This window comes from Myxine glutinosa, chromosome 14 (assembly GCF_964187855.1).
Source record: "Myxine glutinosa chromosome 14, kmMyxGlut1.1, whole genome shotgun sequence".
NCBI lineage: Eukaryota > Metazoa > Chordata > Myxini > Myxiniformes > Myxinidae > Myxine > Myxine glutinosa.
Genome location: NC_136274.1, coordinates 38431121 through 38454064, shown reverse-complemented (window position 1 = coordinate 38454064; position 22944 = coordinate 38431121). Strand labels below are relative to the sequence as shown.

The following is a 22944-nucleotide window of genomic DNA, read 5'->3' as shown; positions in this document are numbered from 1 at the left end:
GTGAGCTGCCCAGGCCCTGATGCAGCAAAGCTGCCCCAAACCATAATATTTCCACCACCATGCTTTACAGTTGGTATCAGGTTCTTGTGGTCAAATGCTGTCTTTGGTTTTCGCCAAACATGTCTTCTGGTACTGTGGCCAAATAGCTCTACCTTTGACTCATCTGTCCAGAGCACATTGTTCCAGAAGTGCTGGTCTTTGCCTAGGTGTTCATTGGCAAACTTTAGTCTTGCCCTGATGTTCTTTCTGGACAGCAAAGGTTTCCTCCTGGCACACGTCCCATGTTGATCAAATTTGTGCAGCCTCTTTCTAATGGTAGACTCGTGCACTTTGACATCAACAGTGGCAAGAGCTACCTGTAGGTCCCATGATGACATTCTGGGGTTCTCAGAGACTTCTTTCAGCATCTTGCAGTCTGCTCTCAGGCTGAACTTGCTGGGGCGGCCTGGCCTGAACAAGTTGGCAGTTGTTTGGAATCTTCTCCACTTGTAGATGATCTTCCGAACAGTCAAATGATTGATTTCAAATTGTTTGGAGATCTTTTTAAATCCCTTCCCAGACTCGTAGGCATCTATAACCTTCTTTCTGAAGGCCTCAGAGAGCTCTTTTGATCTAGGCATAGTGACGCCACACACTTCATCAACAAAGAGCAAACCAAACTAAATGTCTGAGGTTTAAATAAGACAGGTTCCTCCAAGATGCTCTCTAACGATGTTCTAATCATTTGCACCTGAGCTGGTGCACCTGATTCTAATTTTAGGTATTTGAAGTAGTGATAAATGTAGGGGTGTACTTACTTTTTCCACATGCGAAATTTGCATTTATGTTTATTTAAATTATACAATGGACTACAAAATGTAAATGTTTCATGATATTTGTTATATTATATCACCTTTATCTTTCAATATTGTTGAAATGAAGATCAAATAGCTCTATGTTGAAATATATTGAAAAAGTCAAAACTTTACATGGGGTGTACTTACTTTTTCACGTGACTGTATATATCAGAGGTGGTATATATATATCAGAATAATCCTCTCTTCACATAAAATAAAACTTGTTCAAGGTTCCATATGAGAACAATGCCAGGTGTCGGCTTGACAGTGAAGGTGGTTGGCTTAAGATCTGAGGGTTTTGTGTTTGAGCTCCTTTCGTGCCGTTAAATAACACCACGTGGGTTGACATTCCGAGATCGGCAAAATGAGTACCACATTACTGGGAAAAGGGAGTATTGCATCAGCAGTGTTGCCGCACTCCCAGCAATTAATGCAGCCAATCAACCACAGGCTGCACAGGAAATGATGACATGACAATAGTTGTGATTATGGTGGCACACTCGGTCCAATGGATAACACATGAGCTGACAAGAAAAATAAGAGTAGCATTGGCTATGGACCTGTAGTTGTAAGATGCTACAAACATACGGTAACGGTTCAGTGTGTTGTACATTTTGTTTTTCAGGCGCTTTTCATTGTTGTGATCCTCGGCTGGATCTTTGTTCCCATATACATCACTGCTGGGGTAGGTCACGTTCCTTTACTTCAGTTAAACCAAAAAAACATCTTATTCGCGTGAAGTATCAGTGGTATGTATTGTTAATTGTTTTGGCAAGAGTGCCTCGGCCTCCTTTTTGGTATTATATACTCTCTGTATTATACCGCCTCCTTTTTGGTATTATATACTCTCTGTATTATACCGCCTCCTTTTTGGTATTATGTACTCTCTGTATTATACCGCCTCCTTTTTGGTATTATATACTCTCTGTATTATAGCGCCTCCTTTTTGGTATTATATCCTCTCTTTATTATACTGCCTCCTTTTTGGTATTATATTGTTGCGGCTCCGGGGGTCGGCGCTCCCCTTACCAAGGGGGGGGGGGGGGGTTTAGTCCCCATGTCTTTTAAGCTGGCCATTCCCCCAGTCCTGGAAGTTATAACGCTCCTCCGCGGGAGAGATTGGCCAGGGTGATTGGTCAAGATGGAGTCCCAAATACCTGTGTGCCAATCGCTCCACGAAGCAGGGAAATAACTCCCGCTCGAACCACGGACAGGTGGAAATTGCCAAGCGGTTTAGCAATACGGGATTCGAGCCATTAGCAAAAAGACTAACCCGATTCTGAGCGGTTCTAATCGTGCCACGTATACTCAATTGAGAAATCACGAAAGCGATCGGATGGAGAGGAAACCAAAAGGTAGGAAGAACAGAGATTTATTAATTACGTACAAAATCCCGAAGAGGAAACGAAAGAAGGGCATGTACAAGGGAAGAAGAAGAAGCAGACACAAGGCAACCTTATACAGTCTTAACTAACACGCACAGGACAACACAAACAGACTTACATGAAAGGGGAATAGCAGGAAGGAAGGTCCAAGCAGATGGGCCAGCATTGGCTCCGGCCCCAGTTCACGCTCCACTCTGGTCCACGCTCCACTTCGGTCCACGCTCCGGTTCCGCGGCGAAACCCGGCAGACAGCGCGGTTGGTATTGTCGGCGCGAGCGGACCTTACATGCGGGGGGGGGGGGGGGGGGGTGGGGGGGGGGTTCATATACCGGGGAGGAATTGTGTCCTTGAATTGAAGGAATCGTGACGCGTGCCTCGTGACTCTCCAATGGTGCCACTCTCCCCGGCAGACTCTCAGACTCGGCAGGCTCAGACTCGGCAGACTCCAACTCCAACTCCGACCGACTCGTGTCTCTCACTCCCACTCTAGAAGTAGTCCCACGTGAGCGCTTATATTACGCGCTCGCGTATCAAGCCACGTGCTTTTAGGACACACCCACCGGTGAGATCGCCTCGGCCCTGGTTGGTCGCGAGGGCTCACCGACTCCGCCCTTAACAGGGCTATGCCTCACTCCGATAACTCCTCCCCCTTTTTCTCCGCTCTGACCGCATGGTTAATGGCGGTTGGAGCGAGCGCTGCGGCTGGCAGAGGCGCGCAATACAATTTGGAGGGAGGCTAAGCCGCAAAATGAACGGGATGAAAAAGGGCCGATGTTATTTGATTAATGCAACGCAGAGTCAAACGATTGGAAACAGAGCCTTACCTGAAACACATATTAAGGAGATAACTAAAGTCCTATGGTGACCTACGTGTTGCATATGGCTTAAATAGGGTGCGACCTTTGACCTTTGGAAAATGGGAATATTTACAGGGAATTATTTACAAGTGCCGGTTCTAAAAACCGTAACAATATACTCCCTGTATTATACCGCCTCCTTTTTGGTATTATATACTCTCTGTATTATACCGCCTCCTTTTTGGTATTATATACTCTCTGTATTATACTGCCTCCTTTTTGGTATTATATACTCTCTGTATTATACCGCCTCCTTTTTGGTATTATATACTCTCTGTATTATACCGCCTCCTTTTTGGTATTATATACTCTCTGTATTATACCGTCTCCTTTTTGGTATTATATACTCTCTGTATTATACCGCCTCCTTTTTGGTATTATATACTCTCTGTGTTATACTGCCTCCTTTTTGGTATTATATACTCTCTGTATTATACCGCCTCCTTTTTGGTATTATATACTCTCTGTATTATACCGCCTCCTTTTTGGTATTATATACTCTCTGTATTATACCGCCCCCTTTTTGGTATTTTATACTCTGTATTATACCGCCTCCTTTTTGGTCTTGCACCCTCTGCCCTCTCTCAGCTCTGTCCCTTTTGCCTGCAGGTTCTGCAGGTCGCACCTCGTCTACTCGTAACCGTCTTTTAGCTAAACTCCCAAAATCCAGGAACACTGCTCACTTCCACTTCTTTGTTCTTCTTTTTACCAACCTGTGGAACCAACTTCCCCAGTCTGTTTAGTCCAGTCTTTCCTCCAGGGCTTCAATGCAGCTGTTCACCATGACCTCAGGTCATACCCCATCCAAACGCATGATCTCTTATAACCCAAATGATCCCATTGCCAGGAAATCCCTTTTTCCAGGTAATTGTTTCCCCGCCCCCCTCCCCCCCTCCCCCCCCCCTCACCTCTCTTTGTTTGTTTGTTGTCGGTTGATTTGTTCCTTTTCTGTTTCATCCCTGATTTCCATTTCCTCTTCTTCTTGTGTTTCATTCAGTTTGAGTTCATCTTCTTCACCCCATGTGTCCTTCTCCCCCTCCCTTTGATCTCACTCTCACTTCTACTCTGATATTTAGTGTTGATGTTTCCCCTTTCCATTCTGCTTCCATTTAATTCTGCTCTCGTTCTTCCAGGAACCTCGACGACCATGCATTGCATTATGACACCTCCATTGCATCATGATAAAGCCTGGTGTTGGTTTAGCGGTTAGGGTGTGGCTGGGGATCCTAGGATCCTGGGTTCAAATCCCGGTTGATCGCTGAATTAACGCCAGGGGGGATTGACTCAGCCTGTCATCCCTCCGAGGTCGGCAAATGGAGTACCAGTTCACTGGTAATTCCCTGTGTGTCGCAAGAGGCGACTAACAGGGTTGGCGGCAGGAAGGGCATCCGGCCATAAAACATTGCTTGAAAAAGGGGACCACAGTGCCTGAAAAATGCGGTTCTTCATTGCATCATGACAGAAATGAATAAGAGTAAATAAAAACAAGTTTATAAACTGTTAACGGTATATTGCCAAACGGAATGTGACTGAAACCCATGTGACCACCGACCTAAGACAGACAAGAAAGGTAGGAGAGCTTTACAAGTGAATGTGTGTCTATCTATATGTGTCTATCTATAATTCCAGTAATCTCTGTCTGTCTGTCTGTACGTTTGTCTGTGACCGCTGTTTCTCGACAACCACGGGTCCGATATACTTTTAACTTGCCAGGTATATTGCTGGGGACCCGAGGATGTGCCTTTTCAAGGTTTCATATTAATCGGACAATTACTTACCGAGCTATGTCCAAAAAACGATTCAACCAATCAGAGAGCAGCGAACGATCGCGTGTGCCGAACGTGGCAGGCACACTCTGCCTCGGATGGCACATTTGAGAGCGTATTCATTTATTTCACGTTTGCAAACTATGTTGGCGTTAAACTATGTTTTACAACTAATAAAAACGAATTTGCGATTCATTCGCTTTCCTGCGCGTTTGTGCACGCGATGGCGATTTCTTTACCAAACTCCGGAAGCCGTTCGCTTTGGACCAAACCATTGCATGTAAATAGAGGGGGGGGGGGGGGGGGATTGTCACCACTCGCAAGCCGTTCGCTTTGGACCAAACCATTTCATGTAAATAGAGGGGGGGGATATAATTTTAGATATAGATATAGTACGGGCATGCCCTAGGGCAAGCCTGACAATATGTTTTTAGTGCCTGAGCGACCCTTGGGACACACCTAACATCCCTCGACAGCCAAAACGCCCTAAAAAACCAAGACAATCATGTTTGTATTGGTGGAGATTTTAACTGCACCCTCCAACCCCAACTAGACAGGAACAGTGCAGAGCCCCATCCTGCCTCCACAATCCCTCTCACCAATCAACCTCTCACCAACCAATCAGAGAGCAGCGAACGATCGCGTGTGCCGGCGTTGCGAATGGACCAAATCATTCCATGTAAATAGAGGGGGGGGGGGTCCGATATACTTTTAACTTGCCAGGTATATTGCTGGGGACCCGAGGATGTGCCTTTTCAAGGTTTCATATTAATCGGACAATTACTTACCGAGCTATGTACAAAAAACGATTCAACCAATCAGAGAGCAGCGAACGATCGCGTGTGCCGGCGTTGCGAATGGACCAAACCATTCCATGTAAATAGAGGGGGGGGGGGTTCTGTCTGTCTGTCTGTCTGTCTTATACATGTCTTATACATACTCTGTATACATGACAGACAGACAGACAGACAGACATATAGTACGGGCATATATATAGTACGGGCATGCCCTAGGTTGAAGTTGAATGCTGTGTGTTGCATCACAAATGTGTGCAGACGCAGACGGTTGCATCTGCGAGCGAACATACATACACCGTACGCCCGTATGGGATGGCATGCCCGTACTATATATATGCCCGTACTATATATCTATCTATCTAAAATTATATCCCCCCCCTCTATTTACATGAAATGGTTTGGTCCATTCGCAACGCCAAAGCGAACGGCGAACGGCTTGCGAGTACAGTGACAATCCCCCCCCTCTATTTACATGAAATGGTTTCGTCCATTCGCAACGACCACAGAACCCCCCCCCCCCTCTATTTACATGGAATGGTTTGGTCCATTCGCAACGCCGGCACACGCGATCGTTCGCTGCTCTCTGATTGGTTGAATCGTTTTTTGGACATAGCTCGGTAAGTAATTGTCCGATTAATATGAAACCTTGAAAAGGCACATCCTCGGGTCCCCAGCAATATACCTGGCAAGTTAAAAGTATATCGGACCCGTGGTTGTCGAGAAACAGCGGTCACAGACAAACAAACGTACAGACAGACAGAGATTACTGGAATTATAGATAGATATACTCTCTGTATTATACCGCCTCCTTTTTGGTATTATATACTCTCTGTGTTATACTGCCTCCTTTTTGGTATTATATACTCTCTGTATTATACCGCCTCCTTTTTGGTATTATATACTCTCTGTATTATACCGCCCCCTTTTTGGTATTATATACTCTCTGTGTTATACTGCCTCCTTTTTGGTATTATATACTCTCTGTATTATACCGCCTCCTTTTTGGTATTATATACTCTCTGTATTATACCGCCTCCTTTTTGGTATTATATACTCTCTGTATTATACCGCCTCCTTTTTGGTCTTGCACCCTCTGCCCTCTCTCAGCTCTGTACCTTTTGCCTGCAGGTTCTGCAGGTCGCATACAGGTCGCCTTTTCAAGGTTTCATATTAATCGGACAATTACTTACCGAGCTATGTCCAAAAAACGATTCAACCAATCAGAGAGCAGCGAACGATCGCGTGTGCCGAACGTGGCAGGCACACTCTGCCTCGGGTGGCACATTTGAGAGCGTATTCATTTATTTCACGTTTGCAAACTATGTTGGCGTTAAACTATGTTTTACAACTTTAAACTATGTTTTACAACTAATAAAAACGAATTTGCGATTCATTCGCTTTCCTGCGCGTTTGTGCACGCGATGGCGATTTCTTTACCAAACTCCGGAAGCCGTTCGCTTTGGACCAAACCATTGCATGTAAATAGAGGGGGGGGGGATTGTCACCACTCGCAAGCCGTTCGCTTTGGACCAAACCATTTCATGTAAATAGAGGGGGGGGGATATAATTTTAGATATAGATATAGTACGGGCATGCCCTAGGGCAAGCCTGACAATATGTTTTTAGTGCCTGAGCGACCCTTGGGACACACCTAACGTCCCTCGACAGCCAAAACGCCCTAAAAAACCAAGACAATCATGTTTGTATTGGTGGAGATTTTAACTGCACCCTCCAACCCCAACTAGACAGGAACAGTGCAGAGCCCCATCCTGCCTCCACAATCCCTCTCACCAATCAACCTCTCACCAACCAATCAGAGAGCAGCGAACGATCGCGTGTGCCGGCGTTGCGAATGGACCAAACCATTCCATGTAAATAGAGGGGGGGGGGGTCCGATATACTTTTAACTTGCCAGGTATATTGCTGGGGACCCGAGGATGTGCCTTTTCAAGGTTTCATATTAATCGGACAATTACTTACCGAGCTATGTACAAAAAACGATTCAACCAATCAGAGAGCAGCGAACGATCGCGTGTGCCGGCGTTGGGAATGGACCAAACCATTCCATGTAAATAGAGGGGGGGGGTCCGATATACTTTTAACTTGCCAGGTATATTGCTGGGGACCCGAGGATGTGCCTTTTCAAGGTTTCATATTAATCGGACAATTACTTACCGAGCTATGTACAAAAAACGATTCAACCAATCAGAGAGCAGCGAACGATCGCGTGTGCCGGCGTTGCGAATGGACCAAACCATTCCATGTAAATAGAGGGGGGGGGGGGGGGGGGGGGTTCTGTGGTCGTTGCGAATGGACGAAACCATTTCATGTAAATAGAGGGGGGGGATTGTCACTGTACTCGCAAGCCGTTCGCCGTTCGCTTTGGCGTTGCGAATGGACCAAACCATTTCATGTAAATAGAGGGGGGGGGATATAATTTTAGATAGATATATAGTACGGGCATATATATAGTACGGGCATGCCCTAGGTTGAAGTTGAATGCTGTGTGTTGCATCACAAATGTGTGCAGACGCAGACGGTTGCATCTGCGAGCGAACATCCATACACCGTACGCCCGTATGGGATGGCATGCCCGTACTATATATATGCCCGTACTATATATCTGTCTAAAATTATATCCCCCCCCCTCTATTTACATGAAATGGTTTGGTCCATTCGCAACGCCAAAGCGAACGGCGAACGGCTTGCGAGTACAGTGACAATCCCCCCCCTCTATTTACATGAAATGGTTTCGTCCATTCGCAACGACCACAGAACCCCCCCCTCTATTTACATGGAATGGTTTGGTCCATTCGCAACGCCGGCACACGCGATCGTTCGCTGCTCTCTGATTGGTTGAATCGTTTTTTGGACATAGCTCGGTAAGTAATTGTCCGATTAATATGAAACCTTGAAAAGGCACATCCTCGGGTCCCCAGCAATATACCTGGCAAGTTAAAAGTATATCGGACCCGTGGTTGTCGAGAAACAGCGGTCACAGACAAACAAACGTACAGACAGACAGAGATTACTGGAATTATAGATAGATATACTCTCTGTATTATACCGCCTCCTTTTTGGTATTATATACTCTCTGTATTATACCGCCTCCTTTTTGGTATTATATACTCTCTGTATTATACCGCCTCCTTTTTGGTATTATATACTCTCTGTATTATACCGCCTCCTTTTTGGTATTATATACTCTCTGTATTATACCGCCTCCTTTTTGGTCTTGCACCCTCTGCCCTCTCTCAGCTCTGTACCTTTTGCCTGCAGGTTCTGCAGGTCGCACCTCGTCTACTCGTAACCGTCTTTTAGCTAAACTCCCAAAATCCAGGAACACTGCTCACTTCCACTTCTTTGTTCTTCTTTTTACCAACCTGTGGAACCAACTTCCCCAGTCTGTTTAGTCCAGTCTTTCCTCCAGGGCTTCAATGCAGCTGTTCACCATGACCTCAGGTCATACCCCATCCAAACGCATGATCTCTTATAACCCAAATGATCCCATTGCCAGGAAATCCCTTTTTCCAGGTAATTGTTTCCCCGCCCCCCTCCCCCCTCCCCCCTCCCCCCTCACCTCTCTTTGTTTGTTTGTTGTCGGTTGATTTGTTCCTTTTCTGTTTCATCCCTGATTTCCACTTCCTCTTCTTCTTGTGTTTCATTCAGTTTGAGTTCATCTTCTTCACCCCATGTGTCCTTCTCCCCCTCCCTTTGATCTCACTCTCACTTCTACTCTGATATTTAGTGTTGATGTTTCCCCTTTCCATTCTGCTTCCATTTAATTCTGCTCTCGTTCTTCCAGGAACCTCGACGACCATGCATTGCATTATGACACCTCCATTGCATCATGATAAAGCCTGGTGTTGGTTTAGCGGTTAGGGTGTGGCTGGGGATCCTAGGATCCTGGGTTCAAATCCCGGTTGATCGCTGAATTAACGCCAGGGGGGATTGACTCAGCCTGTCATCCCTCCGAGGTCGGCAAATGGAGTACCAGTTCACTGGTAATTCCCTGTGTGTCGCAAGAGGCGACTAACAGGGTTGGCGGCAGGAAGGGCATCCGGCCATAAAACATTGCTTGAAAAAGGGGACCACAGTGCCTGAAAAATGCGGTTCTTCATTGCATCATGACAGAAATGAATAAGAGTAAATAAAAACAAGTTTATAAACTGTTAACGGTATATTGCCAAACGGAATGTGACTGAAACCCATGTGACCACCGACCTAAGACAGACAAGAAAGGTAGGAGAGCTTTACAAGTGAATGTGTGTTTGTGGTGGGGTGTATGGACTGGTCAGGAAGGGAGGAGGGAGTGGGAGGGGGGGGGGGGGGAGGCGAAAAAGAAGCGGATGTTGGGAGATGTGGATTAAAAACACAATAGGTCGTTGTTGTTGTAGTTGTATTGCCCCAGACAGTTCTCTGAACAAGCCCCCAGCACGAAAACAGCCCAGCCAATCGATCTCGCAGGAGCCCCGACATCCTGGATGCTGTGTCCCCACCTTCATAAAGACAGGGCCACAATATAGTTAGAGAGAGAGAGAGAGAGACAGAGAGAGATAGAGAGAGGAAAGAGGGAAAGGGCCGGTCCATGGGGGACCAATCAGCTCTCTGACCGTGACTACGCTGCCCTGACGAATCCGGGCAGCAGGGAAGAATGGGGAAGATTTGGCCCCCGACGTGTGTTTGGGGGGTACAACCACCGCGAGGCATCCCCGATAGTTGTAAACACAACAGGTAGTATAGATAGGTGGAAGAAATGCAGGTTCAGGAGTGTGGACAGGAAGTGCAAGTCAAAATTCCATTACAAGTTGATTTGAAAACATTCTTTTCTGCCAATATGTTTGTTTCGCGTTTGTTTGTTGTGCGGTTTAACACGAAATACAACATGAAGTTGTGGAGTTTATTACCTTCCCATTCTTGATATTCGACTTCTCCATTTGCAGATACTTCATTCACCAATAGCCAGCAACGTTCATCGTCTTTATTAGTTTATTTAAAGTTAATTAAACAGTCATTAAAAGCTAATGAAACGAATCTCATTTTCACTCTTAATATACCTGCCCTAAACTGCACCTAACGATGGTGAACAATAAGAACATCTTGTGTTCTTCTGGTCCGTTGAGCTGCTGAAAGTTTACCTTGCTTTGTTCCAGGTGATAACCATGCCGGAATATCTGAAGAAGCGTTTTGGAGGGCAGCGTATCAGGGTTTACCTGTCTGTCCTCTCTCTGCTCCTCTACATTTTTACAAAGATCTCGGTATGTTCAGGTAGAAATTTTGAAACATTAATTTGATTTGCAAGTCTCAGATGGGTTAACAAGACCAAACCTTTATGTACTGACTTTCATTGGCGCACACACCACAATTCTTGAAATTCAGATTTAGTCCAAAATAACTTTTCCAAGTGAACAAAGTTCAAGATTCAAGCTGTAAAACATTACCTGGTTTGAACATTGCTCCATATTAGTTGTTTTCATTATTAACTCTTCGGAGAGATCTCTCTCAGGAATGTAGAATTCAGTCAAGGATAGAAATCCAGGAGAGAAATCCAGAAATCCTGGATCAACAACAAAATGATTTCTCCTGTATGGTTTCCCCAACCGTGATTGGTCAATCCATTCTCTCATCATTACCTCCGCCACCGAACGTGGATGGAGGTTATATTTTCACCATTGTCTGTCTGTCTGTCTTTGTTTGTTTGTGAACAGGACATCTCAAAAAGTTGTGGACTGATTCGGCCGAAACTTGGTGGACAGGTTGGGTGTGTGTTGGGTGGACAGGTTGGGGGGAAAAGGACAAATTGATTCGATTTTGGTTCAGGTACGGATCCAGATCTGGCCTATCAGTGGGATACCAACCATAAACTGTTCAATCTGGCAGAGGTACGCGACGTGCTCTACCGAGCGCTGATCTAGTTGATGACGTTTTGGGCGAGGCCAATTAAATATTTACTTTTATAAACTCTCATGCATTTTGTTGTTAACATTTTACAGTTGTCGCCACTTTACCTTTTAAGGCCTATTTTGTCTTCCTTATGGTAGAAAATAGCAAGGAAGGAAGCAGAAGGAAGAAAACTGTTGGTTTCAAGCCAAAAACAGCTTTTTTGTGGGGGTTTCTTTTAGCTTGCACCTTGCCCTTTGACCTTATAGGGTCAAACTACTTGTGTATTGTAATGAAATTGTGCCTAAGTTGAACCCAGGTGTTATGCGGCCTCTGTCCGCTGCGTGGCAGTTATAATAACTCGGACAGACAGCGCTACGATCATTCCTGTGACATTTATTCTGTGTAATGTTGTGCATACTTAGATGGTGCGTATTACTCTTTGTTCCAGGCTTGCTTGTGCTAGTTGCAAATCCATTACTGATTCCTATGAATGCTGAATATTGATATGTTGCTTGTTGATTTTCTTACAGGTATTGCTGGAGATCGATTCAGAATTAAACTCACAATCTCTGAGACAATGTTGTAACTCTGGTTTTTACAACATGTATTGTTTGGACAACTTTTAACATTTACAATTTTGAAAGTGCAAGTCTTTGCCTTTGTCATAAAGGTTTGAATATTCACCTTGGTTTTAAGAGAATGAAATTTGGCTTTTGGTCGATCAGGATGCACAGGCCTTTTGTATGACGTTACATTTCGGCCTCTGGTTCAAACTGAAGGTGTATGTTTGTGTTTTGGAGAAACATTCCCATGTTCGCTTATCTTCCAGGTAAGGCACATGTTATGTTTGGAATTGTCATAATGTTGAGTTGTATTTTTTCTAAAAAAAAATTTTATCAACAAAGCATCATCAGCTTTGGTCAGGGGCAAAGCATATACAGTCACGTGAAAAAGTAAGTACACCCCATGTAAAGTTTTGACTTTTTCAACATATTTCAACATACAGCTATTTGATCTTCATTTCAACAATATTGATAGATAAAGGTGATATAATATAACAAATATCATAAAACATTTACATTTTGTTGTCCATTGTATAATTTAAATAAACATAAATGCAAATTTCGCATGTGGACAAGTATACACCCTTGGCTCTAATAGGTGGTATTGTCCGCTTTGGCAGAAACAACTTCAAGTAGGCGTGTCTTATAACTGTCTACCAGTCTCTGACATCGACTGGGAGAAATTATTGCCCACTCCTCCATGCAGAATTCTTTCAGCTGTGCGATGTTTGAGGGGTTTCTTGTATGCACAGCTCGTTTCAAATCCCCCCACAACATCTCGATGGGATTTAGATCCGGGCTTTGACTTGGCCATTCCAGAACCCTCCATTTCTTTCTTTTCAGCCATTCCTTGGTGTATTTACTGGTATGTTTAGGGTCATTGTCATGTTGCAAGGTCCACCTTCGGTTGAGCTTCAACTTTCCGACAGATGGCCTCACATTATCCTCAAGCACCCTCTGGTACAATGAAGAATTCATAGTGGATTATATGACGGTGAGCTGTCCAGGCCCTGATGTAGCAAAGCTGCCCCAAACCATAATATTTCCACCACCATGCTATACAGTTGGTATCAGGTTCTTGTGGGCAAATGCTGTCTTTGGTTTTCGCCAAACATGTCTTCTGGTACTTTGGCCAAATAGCTCTACCTTTGATTCATCTGTCCAGAGCATATTGTTCCAGAAGTGCTGGTCTTTGCCTCGGTGTTCATCGGCAAACTTTAGTCTTGCCCTGATGTTCTTTCTGGACAGCAAAGGTTTCCTCCTGGCACACCTCCCATGTCGATCAAATTTGTGCAGCCTCTTTCTAATGGTAGACTCGTGCCCTTTGACATCAACAGTGGCAAGAGCTACCTGTAGGTCCTGTGATGACATTCTGGGGTTCACAGAGACTTCTTTCAGCATCTTGCGGTCTGCTCTCAGGCTGAACTTGCTGGGGCGGCCTGGCCTTAACAAGTTAGCAGTTGTTTGGAATCTTCTCCACTTGTAGATGATCTTCCGGACAGTCGAATGATTGATTTCAAATTGTTTGGAGATCTTTTTAAATCCCTTCCCAGACTCGTAGGCATCTATAACCTTCTTTCTGAAGGCCTCAGAGAGCTCTTTTGATCTAGGCATGGTGACGCTGCACACTTCCACAACAAAGAGCAAACCAAACTAAATGTCTGACGTTTAAATAAGACAGGTTCCTCCAAGATCCTCTCTAACGATGTTCTAATCATTTGCACCTCAGCTGGTGCACCTGATTCTAATTTTAGGTATTTGAAGTAGTGATAAATGTATGGGTGTACTTACTTTTTCCACATGCGAAATTTGCATTTATGTTTATTTAAATTATACAATGGCCTACAAAATGTAAATGTTTCATGATATTTGTTATATTATGTCACCTTTATCTCTCAATATTGTTGAAATGAAGATCAAATAGCTGTATGTGGAAATATGTTGAAAAAGTCAAAACTTTACATGGGGTGTACTTACTTTTTCACGTGACTGTATATATATATATATATATATATATATATATATATATATATATATATATATATATATATATATATATATATATATATATATATTGTTGTGGTTTTTAGAACCCTCCACTTTGTAAATATTGTATTAATCCCTTATAAATAATCCCCTGTAAATACTCCCATTTTTGGTGTAAAGGTCAAAGGTCGCACCCTAGTTAGGTCATATTGCAACACGTAGAGCACCATAGGATCTTCTTTAGTTGTTTGATTAGTCTATGTTTCAGCTAAGGATCTGTTCCCAATAGTTTGACTCTGCGTTGTATTAATCAAATAACCTAGGCCCCTTTTTCCAATTCCATTCATGTTGCGGCGTAGCCTTTCTCCAAATTGGGCTCCCTTGCTTGCCAGGAGCGTTCGCTGCCTGGCTCAGCCGCCATTACACACGCGGTCAAGCTGGAGAGGAAGGGCGGCTGCCAAGAACGAAGGCGTGGCCCCTCAACGCCCCATCAAGGGGCGGACCGGTGAGCGCTTGCGACCACTCAGAGCCGAGGCCACCGGTAGGTGGATCCAAAAGGCAAGCAGCTTGATACGCGAGTGGGCGATATAAGCGGCTGCGTGGGACTACTTCGGGGGGATGAGCCAAAGAGATGAGCCAGAGAGATGAGTGAGAGAAGAGAGGTGCCCGGGAGAATGACTTGAACAGATGAGAAGAGTCCTTGCTTGCCGTTTACGAACTGTTGGAGGCGTGCACAACTGGCCGAAGGCTAAGGGTCGATTTATTACGTACGCCGCATCCCAGTCTTCCCCCCCGCGATATAATTGTCCGCTCACGTTAAACGCCACGCGAAGCTGCCGGCCGCTCGTTTCCACGGTACGAGTGAACACCCGGAGCGCGAGGTCGGAGCCGGACCTCACCGCCTACCATCGACACCTACCTACCACCTGCCTGGACCCTTCTCTCCCTTCCCACCACCACCACCACCTTTTCGTGTAAGTGTGTTTGTTCTGTCCTGGGAGTGATAATATAAGACTGTATAAGGCTGCCCTGTGTTACTGCTTCTTCCTCTTCAACTGTACATTACCTCTTTCGTTTCCTCTTTCATTCTTGTATAATAAATTCTGTGTTCCTCCTTTATCTGATTTCTTCTCATCCGATCGCTTTAGTCTTTTCCCAATTGAATACCGGTGGCACGATATAGGAACCGCTTATAATCGGGTCTAGTCTTTGTTAACGGCCTGAGTCGTGGCTCGCTTCGCTCGGCGTGTCTATTACAGCCGCGGCTTGGGCGGGGCTCATTTCCTCGCTTACCGGAAGGCGCTGGTAATTAGGTAATAGGAGCAATTGGCCTACCACCCTATTCAGCGCTGACCGGAAGTGACGTCATAGCTCCAGGACTCGGACGGCCAGCTTAATAGACGAGGGGATTAACCCCCCCTCGGTAAGGGGAGCACCATAACCCGAGATCCGCAACAATATATATATATATATATATATATATATATATATATATATATATATATATATATATATATATATATATATATATATATATATATATATAGTCATAGCCAAAAATATTGGCACCCTTGCACTTTCTTCAAATAATACACCATTTCTTCCAGAAAATTGTTGAAATTAAAAAATATTTTGTTATCCACATTTGTATTTCTTTGGTTTTCAGTGGAACAAAACAAAAAAGCTGAAAGAATTACTAAATCTTAGCTTATTCCACACATAAATCCTAAAATGGCCCGGACAATATTATTGGCACCTTTTCGAAGTTGTTATAAATAATTAGATTTCAAGCAGATGATTCTCCTTTACTTTGGAATGGAACTTACCTATGGTGAGTTGCAGGTGCCTGCAATATAAAAATCACTCAATCAACCATTTTAAATGGAGAAAAAGAGTCATTCTGCTGTTTTGTGTCACTGTGGGTACCGCAATGAGCATGGAGAAAAGAAATAAAACGAGAGAATTGTCTGAGGAGGTCAGATACAAACAAGATTGTAGCCCAGCATGGACAATCTCAAGGCTACAAGTCCATCTCCACAGACCTTGATGTTCCTGTATCCACCATATGCAATGTTATCAGGAAGTTTAAGGCCCATGGTACTGGAGCCAACCTCCCTGGACGTGGCTGCAAGAGAAAACCTGATCAAAGATTGCATCGAAGGATTGTTCAAATGGTGCAGAAAGCACCTCAACCAACTGCCAAACAGATTCAAGCTGACCTTCAACACAAGGTACGACTGTTTCAACTCGCAACACCGGTCACCAACTCAATGAAAGGGGGTTCTATGGTAGGAGACCAAGGAGGACCCCACTGCTGAGAGAGCCCGACTGGAGTTTGCCAAAACACACATGAACAAGTCAAAATTGTTCTGGAAGAATGTCCTGTGGACAGGATAGATAAGACAAAATTAGAGCTTTTTGGTAAATTGCATCATCTCTATATCTACAGAAAACAAAATGAAGCCTTCAAAGAAAAGAACACCTTCCCTGCAGTCAAACATGGAGGAGGTTCAGTGATGTTTTGGGGTTGCTATGCTGCCTCTGGCACTGGGTGCCTTGAATGTGTGCATGGCATCATGATATCAGGAGATTACTAAGGTATTTTGGAGTGCAATGTTCAACCCAGTGTCAGAAAGCTGGGTCGCTGTCGAAGGTTATGGGTCTTGCAGCTGGGCAATGACCCCAAACACCCTTCAAAAACACCCAGGAATGGTTCAAGACAAAACACTGGACTGTTCTGAAGTGGCAAGCAATTAATCCAGATCTAAATCCCATTGAACACCTGTGGGGAGATCTGAAAACAGCAGTTGGGAGAAGCACCCTTCAAATCTGGGAGAACTGGAGCAGTTTGCAGAAGAAGAGTGGGACAAACTGCCAGTAGAGGTGTCGGAAACTCATTCATGGCTGTAGGAAGCGCTTGACTGCAGGTAATTTGTCCAAAAGCTGTGCTACCAAATATTAAGTCCATGGTGTCAATAAATTTGTCTGCCATTTCTTTTTATTTTCTGATTTAAAAGGATATATTAAGTTCTGAATCAAAAACAAAGGTTCTGTAATGTTAACAGTGAAATAAAGAATTGTGGAGACCAAATACCTTTGTCAATTTCAACTTATTTTTAGAGAAAATTGTGAGTTATTTGAAAAAGGTGCAAGGGTTCCAATATTTTTTGGCCACAACTGTATGTACACACACACACACACACACACACACACACATATATTATTATATATATATATATATATGTATATATATATATATATATATATATATATATATATATATATATATATATATATATGTATATAGACATTTCTCAGAAGAGAAGTACAGATTGCACCCTTGGAATCGTACCAAAACCCCAGTTCATGACATAGTTGCATAGAACAACAGGTTGGGCCCGTTTCCCTGGACTTACATCAGCCATTCGATAATGCTCACTGTCTTCAGCATACAATGTTCCCTCCATACCAGACCTTGTGACTTCCCACAGTCAGCTTTGTGTTATCAAGAGAATCCTTTCCTTCCTTCTCGTAGTGGAGGCTGGACTGCACCAAGATAGTTTATTAGAACACTTTTATTCCTCATATATATTGTAACGAAAATGCCTTTCGGTGGTAAGGAGATAATTAGCCTCGCTCTAAAGGGGATGCGAGACTATTGCAATTCCCTTGTCTTTGTGTCTGTATGTAGTTGTGTCTATCGGTCTGTCTGTCTGTATGTATATGTCTATGTATATATATATATATATATATATATATATATATATATATATATATATATATATATATATATATTGTTGCGGATATGGGATTTGCATCCATCCATATCCGCTTGTAAATATTCCCCTATTTCCTCAATACTTCCCAACTATCCCCAATCCCCCATTCCCTAGTCCCATTTTCTGTAAACAACACTCTGTAGACCCGACCTCCCCCTATTTCCCCCATTAAATGTCGTGCCCAGGTTTACCGCATCTCATGTAAGACAACTATAGGACATCTTGCTAGTTATTCTTAGTCTATGTCAGTTAAGGACTCGTTTCCATTAATTCTGACCCTTTGTTGCACCAGAATGTGATTGTATGGCACCGTTAGGAAGTTTAGGACCTCCCGATACCTCCCCGCAGCTCTTCCTCACGGTTCAGCAACAACAACAACAACAACAACAGCAACGGCAGCAGCGGGCGCGGGAAGTGCGTGTCCTCACTCCGGCTTGGTTGGTAGGGGGTGTTGGGAGGGCACCAGGCCTTCCCAACGAGCCGCCATCGAACATGTGCTCAACGGGGTTACCAAAAAGGGGCTCCCTGTCAGCTGCTCGTCAAGGGCGGAGCCCGGTAACCCCCGCACCCAATGGAAGCGGCGGACCGGGCCCAGTGGGGCGGAGCCAACCAGCCGAGGGCGTGTCACTCCCCGTTGAGCATGCGCAGCAGGGGGAGTGGTGACGGGAGATGCGCGCAGAGCTGAAGGAGAAAGGACGCATCCTCCGAGCACCGAGAGACCTCTGCCATTAAGAAAGACCTCCCAAAGACTGAGCTGTATCCTGTCCCCGGGCCAAGGTGCACCTTGTGCCATCGGTCTACCTGCCATCAATCCCTGTGGGAGTCAGCCTTGTCCGTTTGTCCGTGGTCTGTCTGGGCCTAAGTAAGCCAGTTAGATAAGCTAATCTTTGCACTGTGTCACCTGCTGTAAATAACCTTGACTGCTCCTTTTCGTTTGTGTGGTATAAATAATAAATCCTGTTCCTCTTCTGTACGTCTTCGTCCTCTTCTTCCTCTTTCCATTCGATCGCTTTAGAGTTTTCCCCAATTGAATATCTGTGACGCGATTTGGCCAACGTTCGGGGTAATCGGGTCAACTGTACGAACACGGCGGCCATTCCGCTCGGTCAAGCAACATCTTTAGCCGTGTCCGTAACATTTGGTGTCAGGAGTGGGATTGGACCCGAAGCGCGCTTCACGCGCTCGAAATTATTAACTGTGAAATTTGTTTTGTTGTAAAATAAAAACCCGAATTTTGAAATCACGCCATGGCTGGTCAAGGCGATCGGATGCCGGTGGGTGAGCTAGAGGAGGGGTTAGGAGTAACCTAGGATCAAATGGAGGGGAGCAATGAGGAGGCGGTTGAGGGGGTATCAGATACACAAAATGGCGCTCTCGCGCATGAGGGTACGGGCGCGCAAAATGGCGCCTCGCACATGGCTACGGCGACCGCGCCCGCGACCGTAGCAGCGCCACTGGTGGATTTGAACCTTTTTTTAATACAAATGAAGGCCCTTATGGACAAGAATAGCGAAGAAATGGAAGACAGAAGGAGGGCTGATAGTGAAGAGATGGAAAACAGAATGATGGGGGCCCTTATGGGACAAATGGGAGACCAAATTGGAGGTTTGAAAAACAGTATGGGGGCAATGAGGGACGAATTGGGGGGCAAAATTGGGGCAATGAGGGACGAATTGGGGGGCAAAATGGGGGTAATGGGCGAGATGGGGGGCAAAATGGGAGAAATGGGGGAACGGCTAGAAGCTAAAATTGAGGGGTTAGACAATGGGATAAAAGAGGTAAAGAATGGGTTAACGGGGGTGGAAAATAGAATGGCTGCCCAGGAGAATCAGTTAGAGGGGGTGAAAAATGGGTTAATGGGGTTAGAAAATAGGATGGAAGACAAATTACGGGAAATAGGGGAGCAATCCGCCCGGGAAATCGAACAGATGGGGAACCAGATGGAGGAGATAAAGGAGGAGATACGACGAGGTGTAAGTGAGGAGGTCTCGGGGGTACGCGAGGAGGTAAAGCGAGGCGAAAAGCGTATAGAGAAAGAGGTGAGAAATAATACGGCGAGGTTACAAGGGGGAATAGAAGATCTGACGGAGGAGGTGGAACAGCTGACAGAGGGACAAACGGAGTTAGTGGACGGAGTTAGAAACGGAGTTCAAAGGAACACTGCGGTACTAGGAGGGTTAAAGGCGACACAAAAAGAAATAAAAAATGACTTAATAGCGACACAGAGGCAATGTCAGATGGTACGTGAGGGACTGACAATGAGGTTGGACGAGGTGACAGAGGTAATGGAGACAAAGGACCGGCAGGTGACGATGCACATAGAGACGGTCACGGTAGCCTGAGAGGACGAACTTGAGGAGACGCACCGGGGAATAAAAGAGGTGAAGCAAAAGTTAAAGGAGGTGTTAGAGGGGGTGATTGAAATTAAGAAGGGACGGACAGAAACTAAGAGGGAGATAAAGGAGGAAGTAATGGAATATGTACAAGGTCGGTGCTCAACTCATGATGTGCTGCTCACTAACCAAATAAAGAGTGTGCAGGTGGCAAAAGAGGTGCGGAGACGAGGTGCCAAGGTGAGTGGCGAAATATTCGGCAATGTATATGATGTGAGGAAAGCTTCAGTCGGCTTGGGGATTGGTTTGGATCCGGGTGTTCGTGAAAGGCCGTTGGTGAAGTGTGCGACAGGTCTGGTGTGCGAAAAAAGAGGTGTGCGAGAATGTCCGACCATGGGGTGTGTGAGGAAAAAGTGCACGCCGAGGAGTGAGTGTGCCGTCAAGAGTGAGTTGGTCGAAGCGCGTGTGCGAGGGGGTACATGGAAGCGTGGTGTGGTAAGTGTTACGGAGGAAGTAACGAAAGAGTGTGCGCAAGAGGATGCGCGAGAAAGGTGTGTAACGGACAGGTGCATGAGGAAAGAGTGCGCTGTCGAGAGTAAGGGTGAGTGCGCGACCGAGAGTGGAGGTGAGAGTAGTGAGAGTGACACGGAGCGTGAGTTGGTTGTGACAGGTGAGCGAGGATGTACACCTGGAATAGAAGGATGCACACCTGGAATGGTAGAGCGTGTGTGGGAATGCACACTTGAGTTGGTCGTGAGGCACGTGGTTGGGTGTGCGAGTGAGAGCACACCTGTGATTGTCACAGAGGAGGTGACCGAGGAGGGGGCGCGAAGAGGTGTGTTGGTGAGGGGTGCGAGCGACGAATGTGTGCCAAGGTGTTCGGTGGTCAGGTGTGTGACCAAGTCTGTGAGCAGAATGAGCGTACCGAGGTGTGTAAGGAAAGGTACGAGGAGCATGGGAACAGCTGGAGGTATGAGCAAGAAAGGGGTAGCGTATGCGTGTAAGCATGCAGGTGAGGCATCGACGGTAACCGGGTTAGCGGTTAGAGCGACTTTTAGCCGAATCGGGCCCTCGGTGCGTGCCGGGCTTCGCGTGCCGCGAGAACCAGCGGGGATCCGAGCCACGGCGGGTTCGAAAGGACCGCCGTACGCGATCCACGCTGGGCCTCGCTTGGAACGGCTGCGTCCGTGCTCAACTAGGCGGAGCGGGCAGCTCGATAGGAAGGGTCGTCATGGCGACCACTTTTTGTTGAGACGTGCCGGCAGGTCGAGATCGGGACATTGGATGGCTCCACGCCAAGGTGGTGCGTGGGATCTCGGCCCGGGTAAGCCCCCGTCCCTGCCCCGAATGCGGGACGTATCCAGCCGCTGGCACAAAACAACCCGCATTCATTGCTCGGCTGTACGAAGCCGAGCTTTAGAAGGGAATTGGCGCACCGAGAGGATCTAATAAGTAGACGAGTGATGAGGTTAGTGTTTTGGACCCAAAATTAGAAAAAGGCAAAATTTGATGATTGGTACGGTGATTGGCAGATGATTGGCAAAATTTTTGATTGGCTGAAATTTGGTGTGCCAAATTGATAGTAGGACCTCCCCGATGTGGTGGGATGGCAACTCTGTCATCCCTCACAGAGGGGGGCAAAGGAGCACTAGTTATGGGGTGTATGGCAGTGAAAACTAGCCCGGGTGGGTTTGGATAATGTGTAGGGACCTAGAAGATGACATTAGGTAACGTTAAGGTTAGTTAGTGACAATGACACCTGTAGTGGGGACGCAGGTAGATTAGTGTGGATGATAATGACGTGGTATGTGCTTAGTTTAAAGGGAAGACGGGGAGCACTAAGTTAGAGGGGAGTAGGTAGATGAGATGATGCCGTGTGGGTGAGGATTGAACAGGTGTGATTGAACAGGTGTGATTGCACAGGTGTGCAACTGAACAGGTGTATGGAGCAGTGTTTGAGTGATGGTAATGGTGAGGTGTGTTGTGTTGACCAACTGGTCCAGGAAGAGGAGGAGGGTGCAGGTGGCACCAGGTATGATTGCACAGGTGTGCACCAACAGGTGTGTGGAATACATGGAGTGTGGAGTAAATGGAATATTGGAATGGATGGTCGTGGAGTGAGTATGGTGGAAATTGTGGAGTGGAGTGGATGGTGCGAAGGTGTGAATGGGGGAAGAGTGGACCCCCATCACGGATACCCGGGGCGGGTAGTGTAAGTGTTGGGTAGAGGGTATAGGTAAATTGTGGTTGGATATTGGCATCTGTGGTGCGGGTGGAAGAATGGTATTTGGATGGGTGCATTAGTGTTGTGGAAATGGCTGGGCGTGTAGCCTGTTAGTGTGTGTAGTTGGTTTGGGCACTCCACCACTGTGAGGATGTCGGCCAGGTGAGGCCGCAGGTGGGCTCTGGGAGCCGGTAGTGGTGGATGGGGCCCGAGGACCCGGAGGACGGACCCGGGTAGCCCAGTGCCAGAGGGCACCGAGGGGTGACAGAGCCAGGAGGGGCCTTCCCCAGTTAGTTAGGTTAGGGTGAGGAGCTAGGTAAGCTCGGGTGGCAACTGCAGTGGTGGAGGTGTGCAGGTGGGTAGACCTGCTGGGAGAGCTACACGACCCAGTCCTGAAATTGTGCAAGGGCACAGGGAGTTGCATCGGGGGGGGGGGGGGGGGGGGGTGAGACCCCAAATTGAGGAAGCACCACAGTTTGGTCAATGGGAATTTGGTTTTTAAAACCGCATAGAGTGTAAGATGGCCAATGGTTTG

At 45.9% G+C, this 22944-nt stretch overlaps 1 protein-coding gene across 1 annotated transcript in view; it reads left to right on the top strand.

The window, feature by feature from the left end:
* LOC144888769 (sodium/glucose cotransporter 1-like) overlaps positions 1–22944 on the top strand; it is a 59031-nt gene that overhangs the window by 23401 nt on the left and 12686 nt on the right. Inside the window, exons 4-5 of the mRNA XM_078767962.1 lie at positions 1462–1521; positions 10795–10899. Of these exons, the coding sequence (XP_078624088.1) occupies positions 1462–1521; positions 10795–10899 (165 nt within the window). The remainder of the gene's footprint in view (positions 1–1461; positions 1522–10794; positions 10900–22944) is intronic.